The sequence below is a fragment of the Lagenorhynchus albirostris genome, chromosome 15 (genome assembly GCF_949774975.1).
Source record: "Lagenorhynchus albirostris chromosome 15, mLagAlb1.1, whole genome shotgun sequence".
In the NCBI taxonomy this organism is placed as follows: domain Eukaryota; kingdom Metazoa; phylum Chordata; class Mammalia; order Artiodactyla; family Delphinidae; genus Lagenorhynchus; species Lagenorhynchus albirostris.
The window spans coordinates 73,076,231-73,098,510 of NC_083109.1; the positions used below are offsets into that span (position 1 = coordinate 73,076,231).

Sequence of the window (22,280 nt, forward strand, 5' to 3'; positions counted from 1 at the left end):
TGCAGCCCCAGCCAACATCTTGACTGCATCCTGTGAGAGACCCTGATCCAGGGGACACAGCTAAATAACACCCAGATTCCTGACCCACAGAAACTATGAGAAAATAAGAGATTTTTGTTGTTGTTGTTTTAAGCTGCAAGTTTGGGGTAATTTGTTACCCAACAATACATAAATAATAGGACATCAATTACTCAAAATCACTATATAAAACTGAAATCTCTTGGCCAGCGGCAACCAGGAAAAATCTAGCAATCTCCAAGAACAGTGTGTTTCTTCTTAGAGACAGTGAGAATAACATACATGTATTTTTCTTTTAGTTTTGGCCACCAGGAAGCTCAGAGCCAAATTTATGGCTCGGTTTTAATAATTATGTGATACTCTATGGGCTGCTTGTCTGTGTTCTTTTTTTTAAAATTAATTAATTATTTTTCACTGCTGTCGGGTCTTAGCTGCAGCACGCGGGATATTTTGCAGTGGAGGGTGGGCTCTTCGCTTCATTGCAGTGCGTGCGCAGGCTTCTCTCTAGTTGTGGCATGCGGGCTTCTCTGGTTGTGGTGTGTGGGCTCCAGAGCGCTTGGGCTCTGTAGTTGAGGAGCGCAGGCTCAGTAGTTGTGGTGTGTGGGCTTAGTTGCCCCACTGCATGTGGGATCTTAGTTCCCCCACTGGGATGAACCAAAGTCCCCTGCATTGCAAGAAGGATTCTTTATTTGCAAGACGGATTCTTTTTCTTTTTTTAATTGGTCTGAGCCATTAATGCATTTTATTTATTTATTTATTCATTCATTCATTCATTTTTGGCTGCGTTGGGTCTTCGTTGCTGCACGTGGGCTTTCTCTAGTTGCAGTGAGTGGGGGCTACTCTTCGTTGCGGTGTGCAGGCTTCTCACTGCTGTGGCTTCCCTTGTTGTGGAGCACCGGCTCTAGGCACGCAGACTTCAATAGTTGTGGCTCGCCTGCTCTAGAGCACAGGCTCAATAGTTGTGGAGCATGGGCTTAGTTGCTCTGCTGCATGTGGGATCTTCCCAGACTAGGGATCGAACCCGTGTCCCCTGCAGTGGCAGGCAGATTCTTAACCACTGTGCCACCAGCAAAGTCCCTTGTCTGTGTTCTTACTCCTGGTCTTTTATTTATTTATTATAAATTTATTCATTTATATTTTTTGCTGTGTTGGGTTTTCTTTGCGGCGCGCGGGCTTTCTCTAGTTGCGGCGGGCTACTCTGTTGCGGTGTGCGGGCTTCTGATTGGGGTGGCTTCTCGTTGCGGAGCATGGGCTCTAGGCATGCGGGCTTCAGTAGTTGTGGCACGTGGGCTCAGTAGTTGTGGCGCACGGGCTTAGTTGCTCCGCAACATGTGGAATCTTCGCAGACTAGGACTCGAACCCATGTCCCCTGCGTTAGCAGGCGGATTTCCAACCACTGCGCCACCTGGGAAGCCCCTGGTCTTTTATTTTGATTTGTCTTTTTCTTAGTCCTGATTTTTTAGTTCATTTTTATACTTTACTATATTACACGAATTATGTTAAGCCATCTCAAATTCAGCTTACAGGGAAGCAAGGCATTCAGAAATAATGTTTTAAAAATAGTTAAGTTTGCACTTGTTGAACACGAAGTGAGTGGAGGTGATGCTGGGGAATATCAGGTAATGTAAACGTGGCTCTGGAGCTTGGCTCTGGAGCTCTGGGAAATGGCCAAGGCTAATTTGGATTGGGTCAGAAAATATCAAGTGATAATGACAAAAAAAAGGCAGAAAGTATGGCAATTGATTACCACCCGCAGGAGGTGGGGCCAAGGGCTTATCCAGTCACACACGGTGGTATCTTTGAAATTTATTCCTTTCACCGGGTACCCTAGGGCCCGCCCGCGCCACCGCTCCGCTCCGCTCCCCTCCCCTCCCCTCCCCTCCCCTCCCCTCCCAGAGCCCCGCCCTTCCCTTCCCATGGCCCCGCCCCTCCTTCGGCCCCGCCCGCTGCGCGCGCCGCACTGCCTCCGGCTCCGCCCCCCGGCCGGCCTCCCGGCCGGTTGCGCACTCCGTTCCCCACTCCGCGCCCGCGCGCGCCTTCCCCGCCCCGCCAGGATCTCTCCTTTTGGGGCGGTTGGGCCGCGCGCCTGTGGGGGCGGGGCCCGGAGGAGGCGGTCGAGCCAATGGGGCGCGGCGGCGGCGGCGGCGGCGGTGGCGGCGGCGGCGGAGGCGGTAACGGTAGCGGCGGCGGCTGGGTCGGGCCCCGACGGGCGGCGGCGGCTGAGGTGGAGGCGGAGGCAGGCGGCGGCGGCGGCGGCGAAGGAGGCGGCGGCGGCGGCGGAGGGGGGAAGATGGCGGCGCCCGTCCTGCTGAGAGTGTCGGTGCCGCGTTGGGAGCGGGTGGCCCGGTATGCAGTGTGCGCCGCCGGGATCCTGCTCTCCATCTACGCCTACCACGTGGAGCGGGAGAAGGAGCGGGACCCCGAGCACCGGGCCCTCTGCGACCTGGGGCCCTGGGTGAAGTGCTCTGCCGCCCTTGCCTCCAGGTAGCCCGGCTAGGGGGAGCGGGCCGGGAGCGGCCGAGCGGGGCGAGGGCGGGGGCTGGGGGTGGGGAGCGCGCGGCGGGAGCTCGGGCCTGGGGGGCGGTGGGGATCGGGCCGCGAAGGGACCGACGGCGCCGTGAGCCTGGCCGGGAGCCTTGGCCGGGGCCGGGGGGCGGCGGCCGGGGTGGGGCGGCCCGAGTGCAGGCCGCCGAGGCTGAGGTGGCGGGGCCGCGAGACCGGCAAGGAGGGATGAGGTGGCAGAGTGCAGCCGCGAGGCCGGAGCGGACCGGGGGCAGTTGGGCAGGCTGGGGCCGGGCTCGGAGGGAGCAAGCGGGGTTCGCGGAGGGTGGGTCCCGGCCGGCTTGACAGATTTAGTGGTTCTCGCCCGGGAAGGCGAGTCGGGGGTGTGGGAGCCTGCCCGAGGGAGCCATGAGGTCAGTGTCCACCCCTCGTCTGGGGTCGCTGCTGCTGCCCAAGGCTGTACGGCCGGCGTGGGCTCGGGGTTTGCATTTCCCACTGTCTTCCCGGTGTTAGGACAGGTGTTTCCGTGGTCAGGCCTCTTTGTACTCTGTAGCGCTAATGAGAATTTGCAGACTTCTTGAGACAGTGACATTTGCGGGCAAACAAGAATTTGACCCTACTCTGGAAGGAGATACCTGCACTTAACATATCTGATTTCTTGGATTCCCCCTCGTATATTTCAGTGTGCCCGCGAGGGGGGAATGGCCTGAGTTTGGATCTGGTCTAAGCATAATTTGAGTAAAATACGAGTATGTCATGTGTAATGATGATGTTTGGGGCATTAGGGTGCCATTTAAACGTTGTTGGTTATTATAATGGTATACCCACCGAAGCTTAAAAATACACGCATTGCTAAACTGGAGGGATTGGTTTGTTTTACTGATACTTTTAGGTTTTTAAAAATGTTGTAGTCGATTTATCTGTTACACTTTATTTTCTGCATTAGATTTTTCTGGGTAAGTTACTTTGAAAAAAAGAGGAATTTACATCTTAAAAGTGGCTGCTCTTTTTTTTTTAATTGAGGAGGGTTCATTTTTTAAAAGTAGAAATAGTGAAAGAAATTATTTCACAATTGATAAGTTATAATTTTAATAGAGACATTACTATGCCTAATATTTTGAGTTTGTTAACAGTAGTCACATTTGAGCAGTTTCTTCCTCTCACATTGTTCTGTAAATTACTACGTAGACAGTAATGTATAGCTCACTAGTTTATTTTGACCTACATATTGGTGATTACATGAACGACCTAGCACTGGAGTTTGTCTTGTTACTATTTACAAATTTCAGACTGCTGATCTTTTCCACTTTGACAGCCTTCTTGGTGAGCCACGTACTCTTTCTCATTTGCTCTTAAACCAAAATCCTGTAGCTTTTTAGTGGAAAAATAGTCATCATTATTGCTACATTAGACATAATGTCTTTAAAATGTAGATACCAGTTAACAGTTAAAATATGTCAATGTGACAAAACCTCACATTTGTTGTTGGGTATTTTGAACCAAGTTAATAGACCTAATAGACTCTCAGATATTCTTTGAGAATCACTGAGTGTATTTTATACAAACATTTTTATATTATTTTCACTATCCATTGGAAAGGACTTTTATATTTAAAGTACCTTGCACCCAAAGTTAGCTAACTAAATATATAATAAAAAGACTAAGCAGCAGTGTATTTCAGGTATTTGAAAAAAGGAATAAAAATAACTTTTGATATTAGATTAATATGGAATTTAAGCAGAATTATTACCAATTTTAGCTTTGGAAACACTATAGTCTATCATAACTTTAACTAGACCTTTTAACATTTGGACTTGGAAAGAGTGCTTTATGTTATCCAGACTGTATGTTTAAGTTCTTAATATTGGCTTTCCTTTAAAAAAGCGTGTTTTTGAACCATGTAATAAGTATAGATTATAAATATTTTCAGTTATGTATCCTGCAAGGTCCAGGTTTTTGTGTTCTGATGTCTGTTTAATAAAGCACCATAAGATAATATAAATAACATCAAGTGAGATTATATATAAAGTATATGTGTAAGACTAAAAATATCTGGATCTCTTTATAGTTTTAAGTGTGAATTTAATATGTTGTGACTGACACTAATGTTTAATTGCGTAGCTGTGTACATAGAATATTTTAAATTTGATGCTCACTAAAGGAAGATAGGTAAGAAATAAGACATGCTAATAAGAGGAATAAATAGCTTATTTGCTGTGTACACAATAAAATTCAAGAAATTTAGACAGTTTGACCAACCTGTTTATAAACTGCTTGCAAAACCATATATATCAATACATATATACATTATATATATAAACTATATATATTATATATATATGATGGAGATACAGAAATTTGGAAATTAAAGTGGCTTGAGTCTAATTTATAGATCAATTTTCTTTTGGAAGTAGGTAGACTAAACATAATTAAAAGTTTTTATTTTGTCAAAGTGAAAAAGGCTTTAAATAAAAGCAGATTATTGGAGACCTCAAGTTGTAGTTCTTTTTATTTGACTTAAGTATTGATTGCCAGTTAGCAGTAGTAGTAAAAAAGTGACTATTTTATTTATTTAAAAAATTTTATTATTATTATTTTTGGCCATGCCACAGGGGCATGTGAGATCTTAGTTTCCTGACCAGGGATCGAACCCACGCCCCCTGCATTGGAAGTGTGGAGTCTCTTTTTTTTTTTTTTTGCGGTAAGCGGGCCTCTCACTGTTGTGGCCTCTCCCGTTGCGGAGCGCAGGCTCCGGACGCGCAGGCTCAGCGGCCATGGCTCACGGGCTCAGCCGCTCCGCGGCATGTGGGATCTTCCTGGACCGGGGCACGAACCTGTGTCCCCTGCATTGGCAAGCGGACTGTCAACCACTGCGCCACCAGGGAAGCCCGAAGCGTGGAGTGTTAACCACTGGACCGCCAGGAAAGTCCCAAAGTGTGACTATTTTAGGAACAGAAAGTTTGAGCCCAGGTTTGAGTAGAATTAAAGATAAAGCATGAGAAAAATTAACCAATGAAATCCTGAGGAAGGTTCTCTGCCAGAATCCAGCGTTAACTCATGTGATTTTGGATTGCTGAAACTCACTTTATTCTCATTTCTTAATCCTTAAGAGTTCTAATCCAAATAAAGTAGAGATTAATGAGAGAATCTTGAGGGCTATATGTGTGTGTGTGTGTAAGTCCTCTATTATTTTGGGAGGCATCATTGTCTAAGGAAGTAGTTCCCAGATTTTTGGATTTCAAAAGAAGTATTCCCCCCCAAATTGGGAGGCTGCAATAGAGGTGCCAGTTTGTTCTGCTGGCTGGCTATAGTCAATAAAAACAGCAACAGTAACCCATACCACTATCTGCTGTCACTGTCATTTCATTGTAAGTAAGGATATTTTAACTCAAATAATTAGAAAGAACTGAATCTCAGTATGAAAGATCTTTAAATTGAATCACTTAGGTTTATTAAAAAGTTTACTTTCTTCTCATTTTTCCTCATTTTTATTTAAATTACTAAAAGCTTGTTGCAAGTCTGCACCAGCCTGCCTGCTAATCCCTGTCCAGTGCACTAAGTTCAGATCCAAAGGTTCTGGGTGGACTCCTAGCTCGTCCACTTGTTAGACTGTGGCCTCAAGCTAGCCACTCATCTTCATGGAGCTACAGTTGCTTCTTGGTTAAATGGGGATATTAAAACCTACTTTGCCAGATTAATGGGTAGGATTAAGGAGGATACATGGAATAAATAAATGGATGATACTTGAAATAAAGTATGTACTCGATTAGTTACAGCTGTTATTGACTGGAGGTGGTATGATTATTTTTTTGCAATGTCTGATCATAAACGCCTTTAAATAGTACAAGTTACTTGTCTTAGGTGTAGTCATTTATGTATTTTAAATGTAAATTGTTTTAGAGTACTTTATTGCTCACTCCATGGCATAGTATAAAGACTTAAAATCCATTTAAAACAACTCCAAAAGTGTGGCAAGAGACACAAAATAATGTGTAGAATATTCTTTATAGGTATTTCCTATACGTTGCATTAGACCCCTTCTAAGAAGAGCTTTTATGTAAGAAAAAAATGATTTTGAAAGATGAAGAGGCTTGACAATTCAGGTCCTCAAAAAGTTGCCTTATTTCGCAAAATGTTGGACTAGTACCCCTCTCATGTCTTAAAAATAGTACCATCTGTTTACTACCCCCCTCTTTGAGACACATTTTTAGAATTAGAATAGAACCTAGGAATCTGTGCTGCCCCTTGCTTAGTTCAGCTAGACTCAGAGGTTAAATGACTTGTGCAAGGTAACACAGTTAATGGCAGATTGGGACTAGAAGCCTGGCTTCCAGAGTACTTGTTTAGAGGGACCACCACCCCACCCTCCTCCATTTTTAAAATTAAATTCTTATATAGGTAATATATTCACTGCTTCAAGTTTGAAAGATACTAAAGCATATATAGTGAACCGTCCCCTTCAGAACCCTGCTCCCAGACTTGCAGTTCTCCCTTTCCTTAAGCAGACATGAAACTTTACAGAGCCATTTTATGCATATACAAGCATAAATATGACCATATTAGTCTCCCCATTTTTTACACATAAAACTACCATATTCTATGTTCTGATCTGTACTTTACTCTTTGCTAGCATTCTTTCCATCACCACCATACTTTTAAGTGCTTACATTCATATTTGGTGAATGTTAATAACTGCTACCACTATGTTAAAAACAATTTGTTCTACTGGTTAGTTTTGACCAAGATGAATTTAATAAATAAAATACAGGTTCTTACGTGACCATTGTTTCTTGGTATGGAAATTTCAGAAGCAGTATGGACTTCAAAGAATGTAAGGGGAATAGAGGGATATCACAAAGAGGTGAACTTGGATTGCCATGCATTAGAGATAGTTGTTAATACTTGGATAATGTTTACTGTGTACTAGGCAGTGTTCTAAATGCAGTTTATTTAATTCTCACAGCTGTCCTGTGAGGCACTTTTATCACCATTTTACAGATGAGAAAATTGAAGCACACAGAATGTAAATGAAACTTGATTTAGATAGTACAGTGGCAGAGGCCACATTTTAACCCAGGCAATCTGGCTCTTTACCACTACTTTAAATTCCATTTGATCTGATTTTGATATAGTGATACCCATATCAGCCAAATTTTTAAAAATATGCAAACATCTATGCTTTTTTTTTTGCACCTGTATGTTTGCGTTTTAGCTTTCACTTATTGGGAGCAATCTTTTTGGAAAAGCAAGAACATTACTCTGAAGGCACGGTATTCAAGAAGTAAATCCCTGGAGTGTTTGCCTTCTAAGCCTAAACTTGTGAAGATAAGGCATTTGTCACACCTAGTGAGTGAACAGGTATACAGTGGGGTGAGCTATCAGGAAGACCTAACAGAATAGCCGAGAGAAGAAAGATAAAGTGGATCTACGTACCTGGAGGTGTAGAGGGGAGGGGAAAATGTTAGTATGAATTTGTACTGGGGTGGGGTAGTCCTTCCTGAGAGAGGTGTTGAGTCATAAGGACCTACTGCATAGAGAAACAGAAGAATTGGGCCTGGGGTGTGGTGGGGTTAAGTCACCAGAACCAGGAATTTAAGAGGAATTCATTTCCTTGATGATTTGGAAGGATTCTAGGAAACAACATGAGGAAAGGCAGAAAACGGTGACCATTTTGAGGGGAATAGCAAATGGTCATATTTGAATGTAATGTAGATTTACCTGGGTTGGGAGAGGACTGGAATCTAGATCTTGGCCAGAAGAATGCAAAACCAGGCATTCTTGTAAGCCACGTGTTCTTGTAAACATAGATAACAAGCACTGTGCCTTGGGTTTCTCTTCTGTACAGTGTTTGTACTAGATTGCACTAGACTTGTATTAGATTATCAATTTTTAAAATTCATCCCCCAGAATCCTAGTTCTGTGGTGGTACAACAGGGATTTCATAAGCATTTGAGTCACATTTTTAACATTGTAAACTTTAAAACATTATAAACATTTATATACACTCAGATGTATCTCATGCTAAATTTTACATTAGAGACCGCTGATTTGTACTGCCGGGTTATCTAGGTAAAAAAAATATTCAATCATAAAAGGTTGCAGTCTATATGGTTGCATTATATAACATTATTGAAATAACAAAATTATAGAGATGGAGAATAGCTTAGCTGTTGCTGGGAGTTAGGAATGGGGGAAGGGGTGGTTAAGGAGGCAGCACGAGAGAGCTTTGTGGGGAGGGAACAGTTCTGTATCTCAGCTGTGGTTACTCAAAGCTACAAATGTGATAAAATTGCATAGAACACACACACAACACACACACACACACACACACACACACACACACGAATGTAGAAGTGGTGAAATATGAGTAAACTCTGTACCAAGGTCAGTTTCCTGGTTATGATCTTACACTAGAGCTATGTAGGATATTACCATTGAAGGAAGTTAGGTGAAGGGTCCTCAGGACCTTCCTGTACATTTTTTTGAAAATTCCTGTGATTTATAACTTTTAAAAATAAAAGTAAAAAAGAAAAAAAAAGTAGTGTATTTAGGGTGTTTGAGGGGAAATAAGCAAAAAGAAAAAATGAAAATTCTCCATAACGCCAACAGCCAGATAACAATCCTTATAATAGTGTTTCTTGCTTTCTTTGTGCCTATACTTGAATTTTTAAAATTTTTATTGATTGGAAAGATTGTAGCTTTACACTGGTCTTTTAAAAATTCAGATCAGTCCTTATTTGCTTTTGTAAAATTATATGAGCAAGTTTGCTCCTATAGACAACTCTCATTGCATTGTGCAATAACATGTGACTGCCTTATGTATAATGCCTTGATGTCATGATTAGTATATATTTTAAGATTTTTATTTTTTACCAAAATATTTGTGGTTACCAAGTATTCTCATTCCTAATATTATTAGAGGTTTAACTTAGAAATGTTCTACTTGGACTTCCGGACAGGTGTAATAAAATCCTCAGATAGCATTTATGTGCTGTTTTTTAAAGAATCACAAAAACTCTTATTTGCAATTGCTACTCTCTGTGAATCAGGTTTTTCTTGATACTGGGCAGTCAAACAAAACAAATTCGACTGCCCTAATCATCCATAATTTGAAGTTTGTATTCACCAGAAGAGCTTCATTGTAAATGTTATAAATTTGAGCTTTTCAAATACACTAATACAATGCAATACTGCTTTAATCTGTTTCTCATATCATAGATCCATTTAAATTTTCATTTACAAAAAAGTTCTTTTGCTAAACAACATTTTTAAATACCCTGGATTATGATCTATAAAGTTTCTTTTGTTGTTAGCACCTGTAACTTAGGGGCATTTCAAGGATGCTGTTGTCACTGTTGTGTGATTATTGACCTTTTAAAGACCATCATTGTGTTTGAGAAGTAAAATGGAAAATCCATGACAAAATAGGAATTAAGTGGAGTATATTCAACATCACTTTGTCTTAGGAGTTTGATTTATTTCCTCCTCTGCTTTGTGCTAATAGTTACTATCACAGACTCTAGAGCAAGTGTAACTGGGTTGAAACCTTGGTTCCATAACTTGATCTCGTCGCAGTTTCCTCCTCCGTAAAATGAGGATAATAATAGCGTCTAACTCAGGATTATTGTATGAAGTGCACCAATGCACCAATACCTGTAAATGGTCTTAGCACAGTGCCAGGCACAGAAGTAAGTGCTCATAAAACTTAGCTCTTATTTTAAAATACGGTTGAGATCATACTGTACGTACTTTATATCTTTTCTCCTCATCTAACATGTCACAACTATTTTCTTATGTCATTAAAAATTCCACCAGTAATGTAAGAGAATGTCAAGTGCCCTGTACCCCTGCCATATTGGGCATTCTCATTTTTTAGACCTTTATCAGTTTCATGTATGAAAAATGAAACTCTCATTGTTTTGACTTGCATTTCCCCCCAAGGTATAAGTAAGGTTTAATGTTTTTCACATTTTATTAACTGTTTGCCTTTCTTCTCCAGTCTTGCCTGTATAGATCTTAGAATTTTTATATTGATTTAGACAAATGCTTTATATACTTAAAGGATATGAATATTTTATATTTGTTAATATTTTTGCCAGTTTAGTTCAATTTCATTAATTTTTGCAGTACTATGGGTTTTTTTAAAAATTTATTTATTTTTATATTTATTTTTTTTTGGCTGTGTTGGGTCTTCATTTCTGCGTGAGGGCTTTCTCTAGTTGCGGCAAGCAGGGGCCACTCTTCATCGCGGTGTGCAGGCCTCTCACTATCGCGGCCTCTTGTTGCGGAGCACAGGCTCCAGACGCGTAGGCTCAGTAGTTGTGGCTCACGGGCCTAGTTGCTCCGCGGCATGTAGGATCTTCCCAGACCAGGGCTCGAACCCGTGTGCCCTGCATTGGCAGGCAGATTCTCAACCACTGCGCCACCAAGGAAGCTGGGTTTTTTTTTTACGTATATAAAATTTAATTATTTTTCTTTTTAATTTTTTCTTATAGGTTTTAAGTTTAGAAGGGCATTTCTCATTCTGATATCTGATGAATTTATAATTTCTCTTAGTTTTGAAAAATTAATTTCTTAATCATCTAGAATGTAGCTTATCAGGTGTTAGATGAGTCTGTAACCTAATTTTTGTACAGACATATGTTTAATGGGCATTCATATTCCTTCTGGATATTGCCTGTTCATGCCTTTGCCCAATTTTTCCCTGCAGTGTTGTCGTTTTTTCTTATTGGTTTGCAGGAATTCTTTAGATATCAAAGTAGTTAATCCTTTGTTATATGTATTACAGATATTTTCTCCTAGTTTCTCACTTGTCTTTTAATTTCATTTATGGTATTATTTTTTTTTTTTTTTTTGCGGTACACGGGCCTGTCACTGCTGTGGCCTCTCCCGTTGTGGAGCACAGGCTCCGGGCGTGCAGACTCAGCGGCCATGGCTCACGGGCCTAGCTGATCCGCGGCATGTGGGATCTTCCCGGACCGGGGCACGAACCCATGTACCCTGCATTGGCAGGCGGACTCCCAACCACTGCACCACCAGGGAAACCCATTTATGGTATTTTTATTCATACAGAAGTTTAAACTTTTTATGTGGTCCCATCTTCGACTTCTTTGTAGCTTTTGAGTTTTTTTGTTTTTTCTTTAATCTTGTTTATCAAAATCTCTACCATCCCAAGTTTTTTTTTTTTTTAAGATTTTTTTTTTGTGATGTGGACCATTTTTAAAGTCTTATTGAATTTGTTACTATATTTCTTCTGTTTTATGTTTTGGGTTTTTTGGCTGCAAGGCATGCAGGATCCCAGCTCCCCGACCAGGGATCAAACCCTCCTGCATTGTTTTTTTTTTTTTTTTTTTTTTTTGCAGTACGCGGGCCTCTCACTGTTGTGGCCTCTCCCGTTGCGGAGCACAGGCTCCAGATGCGCAGGCTCAGCGGCCATGGCTAACAGGCCCAGCCGCTCCGCGGCACATGGGATCTTCCCGGACCGGGGCACGAACCCGTGTCCCCTGCATTGGCAGGCGGACTCTCAACCACTGCGCCACCAGGGAAGCCCCTGCATTGTTTTTGTTTTTGCTTTTTTTTTTTTTTTGCAGTACGCGGGCCTCTCACTGTTGTGGCCTCTCCCGTTGCAGAGCGCAGGCTCTGGACGCGCAGGCTCAGCAGCCATGGCTCACGGGCCCAGCCGCTCCGCGGCATGTGGGATCTTCCCGGACTGGGGCACGAACCCGTGTCCCCTGCATCGGCAGGCGGACTCTCAACCACTGCGCCACTAGGGAAGCCCAAACCCTCCTGCAGTGGAAGGCGAAGTCCCAACCACTGGACTGCCAGGGAAGTCCCAAGATTTTCTTTCTTATAAATTTATTTATTTATTTATGGCTGTGTTGGGTCTTCTTTGCTGCACGCGGGCTTTCTCTAGTTGTGGCGAGCGGGGGCTGCTCTTCGTTGCGGTGTGCGGGCTTCTCATTGTGGTGGCTTCTCTTGTTGCGGAGCACGGGCTCTAGGCACGTGGGCTTCAGTAGTTGTGGCTCGCGGGCTCTAGAGCACAGGCTCAGTAGTTGTGGTGCACGGGCTTAGTTGCTCTGCAGCATGTGGGAATTTCCCGGACCAGGGCTCGAACCCTGTGTCCCCTGCACTGGCAGGCAGATTCTTAACCACTGTGCCACCAGGGAAGTCCCCCAAAGATTTTTTTTAAACTCTTGTATGTTATATTTGAAATTTGTTTTTTCATATTTAACTCTTTTAGTTTGTGTGGAATTTACTTTTTTGTCGGATGTGAGGTAGGGATCTAACGTACTTTTTTTTTAATTGATAAGCTTTTGCCTAATTCCACTTATTGACTTGTCCACATTTGAAATGGTGCAAGAATTTCCTTATATACATAGGGCCTCTTTCTGGACTCTCAGTTCAGTTCCAGTGATTTGTTTGTGTATGTTTCTGCAGAATTCCATTACCACAGCCCCCCTTTCCCCTGTAGCTTTATATAATACAGTTTGATACCTGATAGAGCAAATATGCTCATTTTCAAATTTTTCTTGGCTGTTCTCATGCATGTATTGTTTCAGGTGAATTTTAGAATTTACTTTGATAAGCTCTAAAAAAAATCCCATTGACATTTTGATTAGAATTGTACTGAATTTATAGGTGATTTGGGAAGGAGACAACCTTCACTAAAATCTTTGTATCAAGGAACAAACATATTGCGACTTTCTACTTGTTCTGGAGTTGCTAATCTGATGCCATTTTAACCAAATGCCCATTGTGGTTTTGTTTTGTTTTGTTTTGTATGTGATTTATGTGGTGCTAGAAATTGAGAAATTTTATGATGGCATTCCGGTGGGATCCAGGAATACTAGAATTCCCTCCAGTCCACAGCCATTATTTTCAGGTCTATAGGGTCCCTAAGAGAGAGGTTTATATTTGTACCGGCAATGAAAAACCAAAATACTTTGCATCTTGAGTAGGACTTGGGCATCAAACTCTAAGAGAGAAGACTGGAATGAACCCAGCTGCTTCATGTGGAGATGCTGTTTTTCTCAATTTAGTTAAGCTTCATTTGTTTCAAACTGAAACAGGCCATGGGATGGACATCCTCCATCTCCCCAGTTTTCAAACGTGGCTAGATCTTTCCCTTACGATGTGGGCAAAGCTGCTCTAACTCATTCCTATCAGTGCTCAGGGCCTTGTAACCAGAGAGAGCCCATTTGCCCTGGCTGACTGCTGATCTGGTCTTGGCCACCTGCCTCTGGCCTTTTCTGCCCAAGTAGTAGGTTTGGCCCTGGCTGTCACTTGGAATAGAGGAAGTCCTCTCTTGAAGGCGTCTCATACCACTTCAGTCACATGGAAGAAGCAGAAAAATGAGCCCGCACGTGTGTACTGACCTCTTCATGGTGATTCTACCCAGTAGCACACAGACCTATCAGTGCTCCCAAATCTGTCTTCTTCCTTCCTGAGAGTCAGGGAGAAGAGTGAGAGGGGCCTTAATTCCTCACTTCTAAAGATAACACAAAAACTTGCAACCATTCTCAGAAGCATTGGTTTTCTCTCTGGGTGTTGCTTCTCTCAAATCAGCCAGAGAGAGGTGGAGTAAAAACTGGCTTGCTGAGTATTGCACATAACCCATATGTTTTCTTAACTATGCATCAACCTGCAGTGAATGACTAATTACTCATGAGATGTTCTCTTCCTTTGCTTAATGGTTCATGACACGTTCTTGATTGTCCTCCCGCCGCTCGATTCCTTCTCAGTTTTCTTTACCGGTTTATCATCCTCTACCTGCCCATTAAACGCTGACATACCAGGAATCAGCCGTACACCCTCTCGTCAGTCTTCTTTCCCTAAACAATCACATCCCTGCCCATGATTTCACTTACAGATGAATCCAAAATTTATATTTCTAGCCTGGACCTCTCCTTTGAGCTCAAGTTCTGCATATGTAATTGCCTGTTGGACATCTCTGCTTGGATGTCTCAAAGGAACTATTAAATTCACCATGTCCAAAGTTTAATTCATATTCTTCCCCTGAAATGCTGTTTCCTGTCTCAGTGAAAGGCATCCCACCCAAACAGTTGTGCAAGTCAGCAACCCGGGCGTTTTCCTTGGTTGCCTTTACTAACCCCCACCCCAACCCAATCAGTCACCAGGTCCAGTTGACTTTTTTAAATCTTTTTTCTGATTTGTAACCTTTTTGGTTTTGTTCTGTTACATACAGAAAAGTCATTGATCTGTGCATCTTGTTTTGATGTGGTGGTTATAAAGCATAAGCCTTGTAACCAACATTCAGGTCATTAAACAGACAATTTTCAGCACTGCAGAAAGCCCTCCTTATGAAGTATACTTCTCCTTCACTAGAATAAGCTCTGCCCTGACTTTTATGATAATCACTTTCTTTTCTACCTAAGGTTGCACCCGAACTTGGTAGCTTAGTTTTGCCTGCTTTTTCAACCTTATATAAATGAACCATTCATTTTGTATTCTTTACTCTGGCTGCTTTCATTCAACATTATTTTGTGAGATTCATCTGTGTGTGATGGAGCTGTAGTTTGTCACCGCGGTACGCGGTATTTTTTTTTGCGGTACGCGGGCCTCTCACTGCTGTGGCCTCTCCCGCTGCGGAGCACAGGCTCCGGACGCGCAGGCTCAGCGGCCATGGCTCACGGACCCAGCCGCTCCTCGGCATGTGGGATCCTCCGGGACCGGGGCACGAACCCGCGTCCCCTGCATCGGCAGGCGGACTCTCAACCACTGCGCCACCAGGGAAGCCCAGCGGAATGTTCTTTTATACAAATATATCACGGTTGATTGTTTTGCTCTTTTTTTTGGATGGGTATTTAAATTGTTTTTACTTTGCAGCAATTATGAATAATACTGCTGTGAACACTTCTGTGATTCTTCAGTTTTAGTTGGTAATGCCAGACTATTTTTCAAAGTCATTGCACTAGTTTAGATTCCTACCAGCAGTGTATGAGAATTCCTGTTATTCCACCTCTTTGCCAAGCCTTGGAATTGTCAATCTGTTAAAGTAACCATTCTGGTTTATATGTAATGGATTTTTTTTGTGTAATTTGAGGTATATGTCATATCCAATAAGTTGCAAAAATCTTAAATGTACAGCTTGAAGAATATTTTACATATGCATGTACCATATCCATATGAAGATATAGAACATTTCCATCACTCCAGAAAGTTCTCTCATACTCCTTTCCAGTCAGAAGCTATTATTCTGACAAAACTGTTTTGACTTCTACCACTATAAATTTGTTTTGCCTGTTCTTGAACTTCATGTAAATGGGTTTGTAACAGTATAAACTCTTTTGTGTCAGGCTTCTTCTGCCCAGCATAATAATGTTTTTTGCAATTCATCCAAGTTGTTGGTTTTATTAGTTATTCTTTTTTTACTGCTTAGTCCCATTTTATGATTATCATTTTCTTATTGATTATTGTTTCTAAGTTTGGCTATTGTGAATTAAGCTGCTATGAATATTCTCATGCACATCTTTCTATATATACATACTCATTTCTCTTGACTATATATCGAGGAGTAGATTTTGGGGCATCAGGTAGGCGTTTAATTTTATTAGAAACTACAGAACAGTTTCCCAAAGTGGTTGTACTACTTAACACTCCTCTTTGGTTTTAATTTGCATTCCCTTGATTACCAGTAGGGTTGAACAGCCTTTCGTGTGTTTATTGACCATCGTCTTTTCGAAAGGCTGATTAAAGGCTTATTAAAGTCATTTGCCCATTTTTCTATCTGGTGTTCTATCTTTGTCTTATTTGTGTGTGTGTGTGTGTGTGTGTGTGTGTGTGTGTGTGTATTCAGATACTCATATTGCAGATATCTATCCTCTTCCACTCTTTGGCTTGCCTTACCTTTTCATTTTCTTAAAGGTATATTTGGATTAACAGAAATTCTTAATTTTAATGTAGTTAAGTATGTCAGTCTTTTCCTTTATAATTAGAACTTTTTGTATCCTGGTGATGAAGATATATTCTATATTATTTTCTGTTAGGTTTTGCCTTTCACATTTAGATCAACAATCTATGTGGAATTTTTTTAATGGTGTGAGATAGGGGTCAGTTTAATTCTTTTCCTGTATGACTGTCTAGTTACTGTTATTGTGGCACCACTTTTTAAAATGTCCATTCTCCCCTGCTCTGTAGAGTCACTTTTGTCATAAATCAGCTGATTGTATGTACGAGGATTTGTCTGGGCTCTCTTCTTCCATTTTTCTATTTTGTCTGTCCTTATGCCAAAGTGCCATTGTCTTAAATAGTCTATTTCAGTAGTTCTCCTGGGACCATTTAGGGTCCCTGAGACCCTTTAAGGGGGTCTCTGAGGTCAAAACTATTTTCGTAGTAATAGTAAGATGTTATTTGCCTTATTCACTCTCATTCTCTCATGAGTCTACAATAGGTTTTCCAGAGGATGCATGACATGTGATATTGAAATAGATTGAATAAAGGAGCAGATTTGAGAATCCAGCTGTCTCCTATTAAGCCAGATATTAAAGAGATTTACAGAAATGTAAAGCAGTGCCACTCTTCCTGCTAAATATTTTTGTTTTGGAAAACAGTTATTTTTCATAAAGTTATTTCTGTTAGCATGTAATGGGTTTCTTATTATTTTTAAATGAATAAATAAATATTTCAGAATTTTCTGCTTCAGTTTCAAATGTGAAAAAAAATAAACTCACATAAACTAAAGCTCTTTAGAGTTTCAATAACTTGTAGGAGTATAAGACCAAAAAGTATGAGAATTACTACTCTAGTTTTATAAATCTTGATATGCAGTAGATAATTCTTGGTTATTTTGAGCCCCTTGCATTTGCATATACATTTTAGAATCAGCTTGTGAGGTTCCACAATGATGAGTTTAGTGGTAATCGAAATCTTTATACCGATGAGTCTTCCAATTCATGAGTATTTTCTCTCCATGTGTTTTGGTCTTCTTTAATTTTTTTCTCAATAATGTTTTATAGATTTCTAAAAAGAGGTTTTGCATATCTTCCTAACAGAATTTTTGAAGAGAAAAAGGTAATTTAACAATAGGCATAAAATAAAAATCCTCAGCATTATGTCATAGCTGGGCAATGTCTTATTTTTTAGTGCTACATAAAAATAATTGTAAATCTTACATCGAAGGTATCTTTTTTTAAAAGTTTTTATTGGAGTATAGTTGATTTACAGTGTTATGTTAGTTTCACATCGAAGGTATCTTGAAGTTTATAAAATATAATCTGTAAACTCAGTGTAATAACAATATCTCAAACAGGGTTTTCAAAACTTGATTCTAAAGTTCATATGAAAGGACATATGTGGAATTTTAAGAATTATGAAAACCAGTGTTCATGAAGGAGGTATTAATGCTATTAAAGTCTGTGTTAAAGCTAAAGTAATTAAGAATATCAGAGTAGACAAGTTATCACTGGACAGAGTTGAGAGTACTTAAGTGGCCTCATTTATAGAAATGTTATATATGATAAGGATGAAAACAATTCTTCAGTAAATAGTATGGGGTCAACTGAGTAGCTATTTGGGAAAAAAAGCTAGCTTGCTATCTCACTTTAAAAAAGAAAACCTTTGGGCTTCCCTGGTGGCGCAGTGGTTGAGAGTCCGCCTGCTGATGCAGGGGACACGGGTTCGTACCCCGGTCCGGGAAGATCCCACATGCCGCGGAGCGGCTGGGCCCGTGAGCCATGGCCGCTGAGCCTGCGCGTCCGGAGCCTGTGCTCCGCAACGGCAGAGGCCACAACGGTGAGAGGCCTGCGTACAGCAAAAAAAAAAAAAAAAAGAAAAACTTTTATTGAGATACAATTCACAGGAAAGTATGCATACTTTAAGGGACCAACTCAACAAATTTTTATGTATGTATACACAAAGTACTCACCGCCTCAATCAAGATATAGACTATCTCCAGCATCTCAGAATTCTCTGTTATGCTCTTCCCAGTCAATACCGCCTCCACCAGTGATAACCACTATTCAGACCTCTATCCATAGATTAGTTTTGCCTGGTTTTGATGTTCAAATAAAGCGAATCATATAGTATGTCTTCTTTTGTGTCTAGCTTCTTTTGCTTAACATTATGTCTGTGAGATTTATTTATGTTGCATGTAGCAGTTCTTTTTTTACTCGTGTTGTATTATGTTGTGTTAATATGCCACCCTTTATTCTGTTGATAGAAATTTTGGTTGTTCATATTTTTGTGGGTAAAATGAATAAAACTGCTGAGAACATTCTTGTACATGTTTGTGGGGGGAGCACAAGTGCTCATTTTCTGTTGGAATTGAGTGGAAATGCTGGGTCATAGGATATGTGTATGTTTAATTTTAGTATATATTGCCAAACAGTTTTCCAGAGTGACTGTACCAGCTTATACCCATCAGCAACGTATGACAGTTCCAGTTGCCCTAAGTGTTGCAGAACCCCAGAAACCATAAAGAAGAAAAAGTTGATGAATTCACATAAAGACAGATAAAACCTATGTGTGGCAAAAACTAGCATAAAACAAAGTTGGAACTCCAAAGATAAACTGGGAAAAAAATTTGCCATGCATCATATTTAAGGAGCTAATTTTCTTTAAAAAGAAAAATCAGAAAATCTGGGAGTCCTTTTAAATCAATTCAGAAAAGACCAACAACTCAGTAGACAAGTGGGACAGGACATTCAAAGACAGTTGAAAGTAAAAACAAATAATTTTAAACAGGAAATGATCCCCAGTTTCAATCATAATAAGAGAAAAGCAAATTGAAAGTATATTGAAAGCATTTTTAATATATATGATTGGCAAAGAAAAAAGTTTGATTAATGTAGCTAAGACGTAGAGAAATAGCTACTTCCATTTAGTAATGATAGGATTCTAAACTATGTAGAGCAGACGATATCCATTAAAATTAACAATGCATGTACCTCAAGAGTAATATGGATAAATTGTGATGTATTACACAATGGAATATTACAGAGAGAAAGAATGAATGAATTACAGGACTTCCCTGGCTGTCCAGTGGTTAAGATTCCGTGCTTCCAGTGCAGGGGGCGCGGGTTTGATCCCTGGTCGGGGAACTAAAATCCCACATGTCCTGTGACGCAGCAGAAAAAAAAAGAATGAATGACAGTTCATACACCATATGGATGATTCTCACAAACGTAATATTGAGTGGAAGAGCCAAACACCTAAGTTCAAAACCAGATAAGGGGCTTCCCTGGTGGCACAGTGGTTGAGAGTCCGCCTGCCGATGCAGGGGACACGGGTTCGTGCCCCGGTCTGGGAAGATCCCATATGCCGCGGAGGGGCTGGGCCCGTGAGCCATGGCCGCTGAGCCTGCGCATCCGGAGCCTTTGCTCCGCAACGGGAGAGGCCGCAACAGAGAGAGGCCTGCGTACCGCAAAAAAAAAAAAAAAAAACCAGACAAAATTAATCTATGGTGTTAGAAGTCAGGGTAGTGTTACCCTTGATGGAGCTCACTGAAAGGGAACACAAGAAGGGCTTTGAGGGGCTTGTACTGTCCTGTATCTTGATGTGGGTGCTGGTTACACGGTTGTGTTTACATTGGGAAAATTCATGAAGTTATAAACCTAGGATTTGTGAATGTATGCTATACTTCAATATTAAAATAAAAAGTGTATATACATAGTCATAAAGCACATACCTTTGTTTTAGCAATTCCCTTCTATGCTTGTAAGCACACACATACATAAACATACACATTTGTATATATGGAGGTTAAATAATATGAGCATATTAACTGCTGTGTTTGTAATAGTAAAATTTTGGACAAAACCTATTTATCCATCCGTGGGGAACTGGTAAAATAACTAATGGTATAGTCATACAGTGAATTAGTAGTAGCTCTTAAAAGGAGTAAGGCAGTTCTTTATGAACTCCTTTAGAAATATCTCTAAGATATATTAAATGAAAAGACCAATGTGCATGAACACTATATGTAGTATGCTACCATTTCCATTTGGGTATTTTCTTTTAAGGCATGTACATACAAGCATATATAAATAGAATATCTCTAGAAGGATAGAAAGACATACTAATGCTGGCTTTCTCTGAGGAGAAGTGGATAGCTGCGGGCAAAGTGGTATCTCTAGAAGGATAGAAAAACATACTAATGCTGGCTTTCTCTGAGGAGAAGTGGATGGCTGGGGGCAAAGTGGGCGACACTTGCTCTGCATACTGTTTTGTGACTTTTAAATTAAAAAAAATTTTAATTGTGGCAAAATCCACATAACATAAAATTTACCATCTTAGCCATTTTAGGTGTGCAGTTAAGTATATTCACATCTTTGTGCAAGCAGTCTCCAGAACCTTTTCATACCCATTAAATAACTCATTTCCTCCTCACCTTGACCCCTAGCAATCACCATTCTACTTTTGTTGTTTATATGACTTGGACTACTCTAGATACCTCATCAAAGGAGAGTCACACAGTACTTGTCTTTTTGTGACTGGCTTATTTCACTTAGCATAATGTCCTCAAAGTTCATTTAACCAATTTGTGACCTTTGAATTCTGTACCTTGTCCATTTATTACTTATTTTTAAAAGATCATTAAAATAAAAAGTTATGACCTTATTATTCAGAGCTGGCTAATTATGTGGTAAAAAGTTGATAATGTGTATTATTCACCTTAACCAAAAATGCCAGTTTGGGCAGCAAAACAACTTTATGCCAACGTGCCATTTGAAGCTTTATTTCATCTGTAGGTGCCAACCAAAATGCAGGCTTATCCAGTCCTCAGTCTCTTGAACCTCAGTCTGCTCCTTTTTCTCCTTTTTTCATCTGTTTCTCCTTTTTTCATCTGTAGGTGCCAACCAAAATGCAGGCTTATCCAGTCCCCAGTCTCTTGACCCTCAGTCTGCTCAGTAGTTTTTACCCTGGGTTTATTGTCCAACTTTGATCTTCTCAAAATCTAGTTCTTTACCCCAGGCACAGCCTGGTTCTCTGCCAAGGGCATTGCTTCCTCTTTGCAGATTTCTCCTCTATCTCTGATCTGTTTAAGAGGGTTTCTCGTTCTGCTAGCTGTTCAGTTTGCGATCATTAGTCTAGAGCCTTCTGCAGTAATCTTGTTTCCTGTGAATTGAAACTCATTGTTTCATTGGAATTGTTGACTGTGGGGATTGATGTGGAGACAAAGGAACAAGTTGAAATGGCTTTGGAGTTTATGGGAGGACTTTGTACCATTAAATAGAACAGAAAGAGACAGGCAGGCTCTAGGTGGAAGGTATGTGACTGGTTTTTGAAAATTTTGGTTTGAGATGCTGGCCTGTGAAATAGCAGGAGCTGTGAGCTAGACATGGGGATTTAGAAAATAAGCTTCTCATTATAAATTTGTTGTTTATGTGTGTATGTGGGTATAGAAAATACAGAAAAGTATATAGAATAAAAAGTATTCATAAAACAGATAATCATTCTTAACATTTAATTGAATTAACTCGTGGGTTTTTTTATGGTTACATACATATAAATGTATATAAATAAACTCACATTTTAAGATGTAGTTGAGATTTTACATTTTGTATTCTGCCTTTTTTTTCTTTGTGTTCTATTCATGAATGAAGAAGTCCAAGGCCAGTTACATATGGTGCTTCTGTTGTGTTAAGAGTCAGCAGCAAAAGAGGTCATAAAGGAAACTGTGGGGCTTGTTGAAATTACACATGGTGAGATCCTGCACAGATGGAGAACAAAATATGGCAAGGACAGAACTTTGGAAACTTGCCTGTATTTGAGGATTCAAGAATAAGTCATAATCAGAGAAG

General features: G+C 40.6%; 1 protein-coding gene across 1 annotated transcript in view; it reads left to right on the forward strand.

Annotated features, from left to right (window-relative positions):
- Positions 1 to 2,283: 2,283 nt before the first annotated feature.
- VKORC1L1 (vitamin K epoxide reductase complex subunit 1 like 1) overlaps positions 2,284 to 22,280 on the forward strand; it is a 61,688-nt gene continuing 41,691 nt past the window's right edge. Inside the window, exon 1 of the mRNA XM_060123209.1 lies at positions 2,284 to 2,502. Within this exon, the coding sequence (XP_059979192.1) occupies positions 2,309 to 2,502 (194 nt within the window). The 5' untranslated portion in view covers positions 2,284 to 2,308. The remainder of the gene's footprint in view (positions 2,503 to 22,280) is intronic.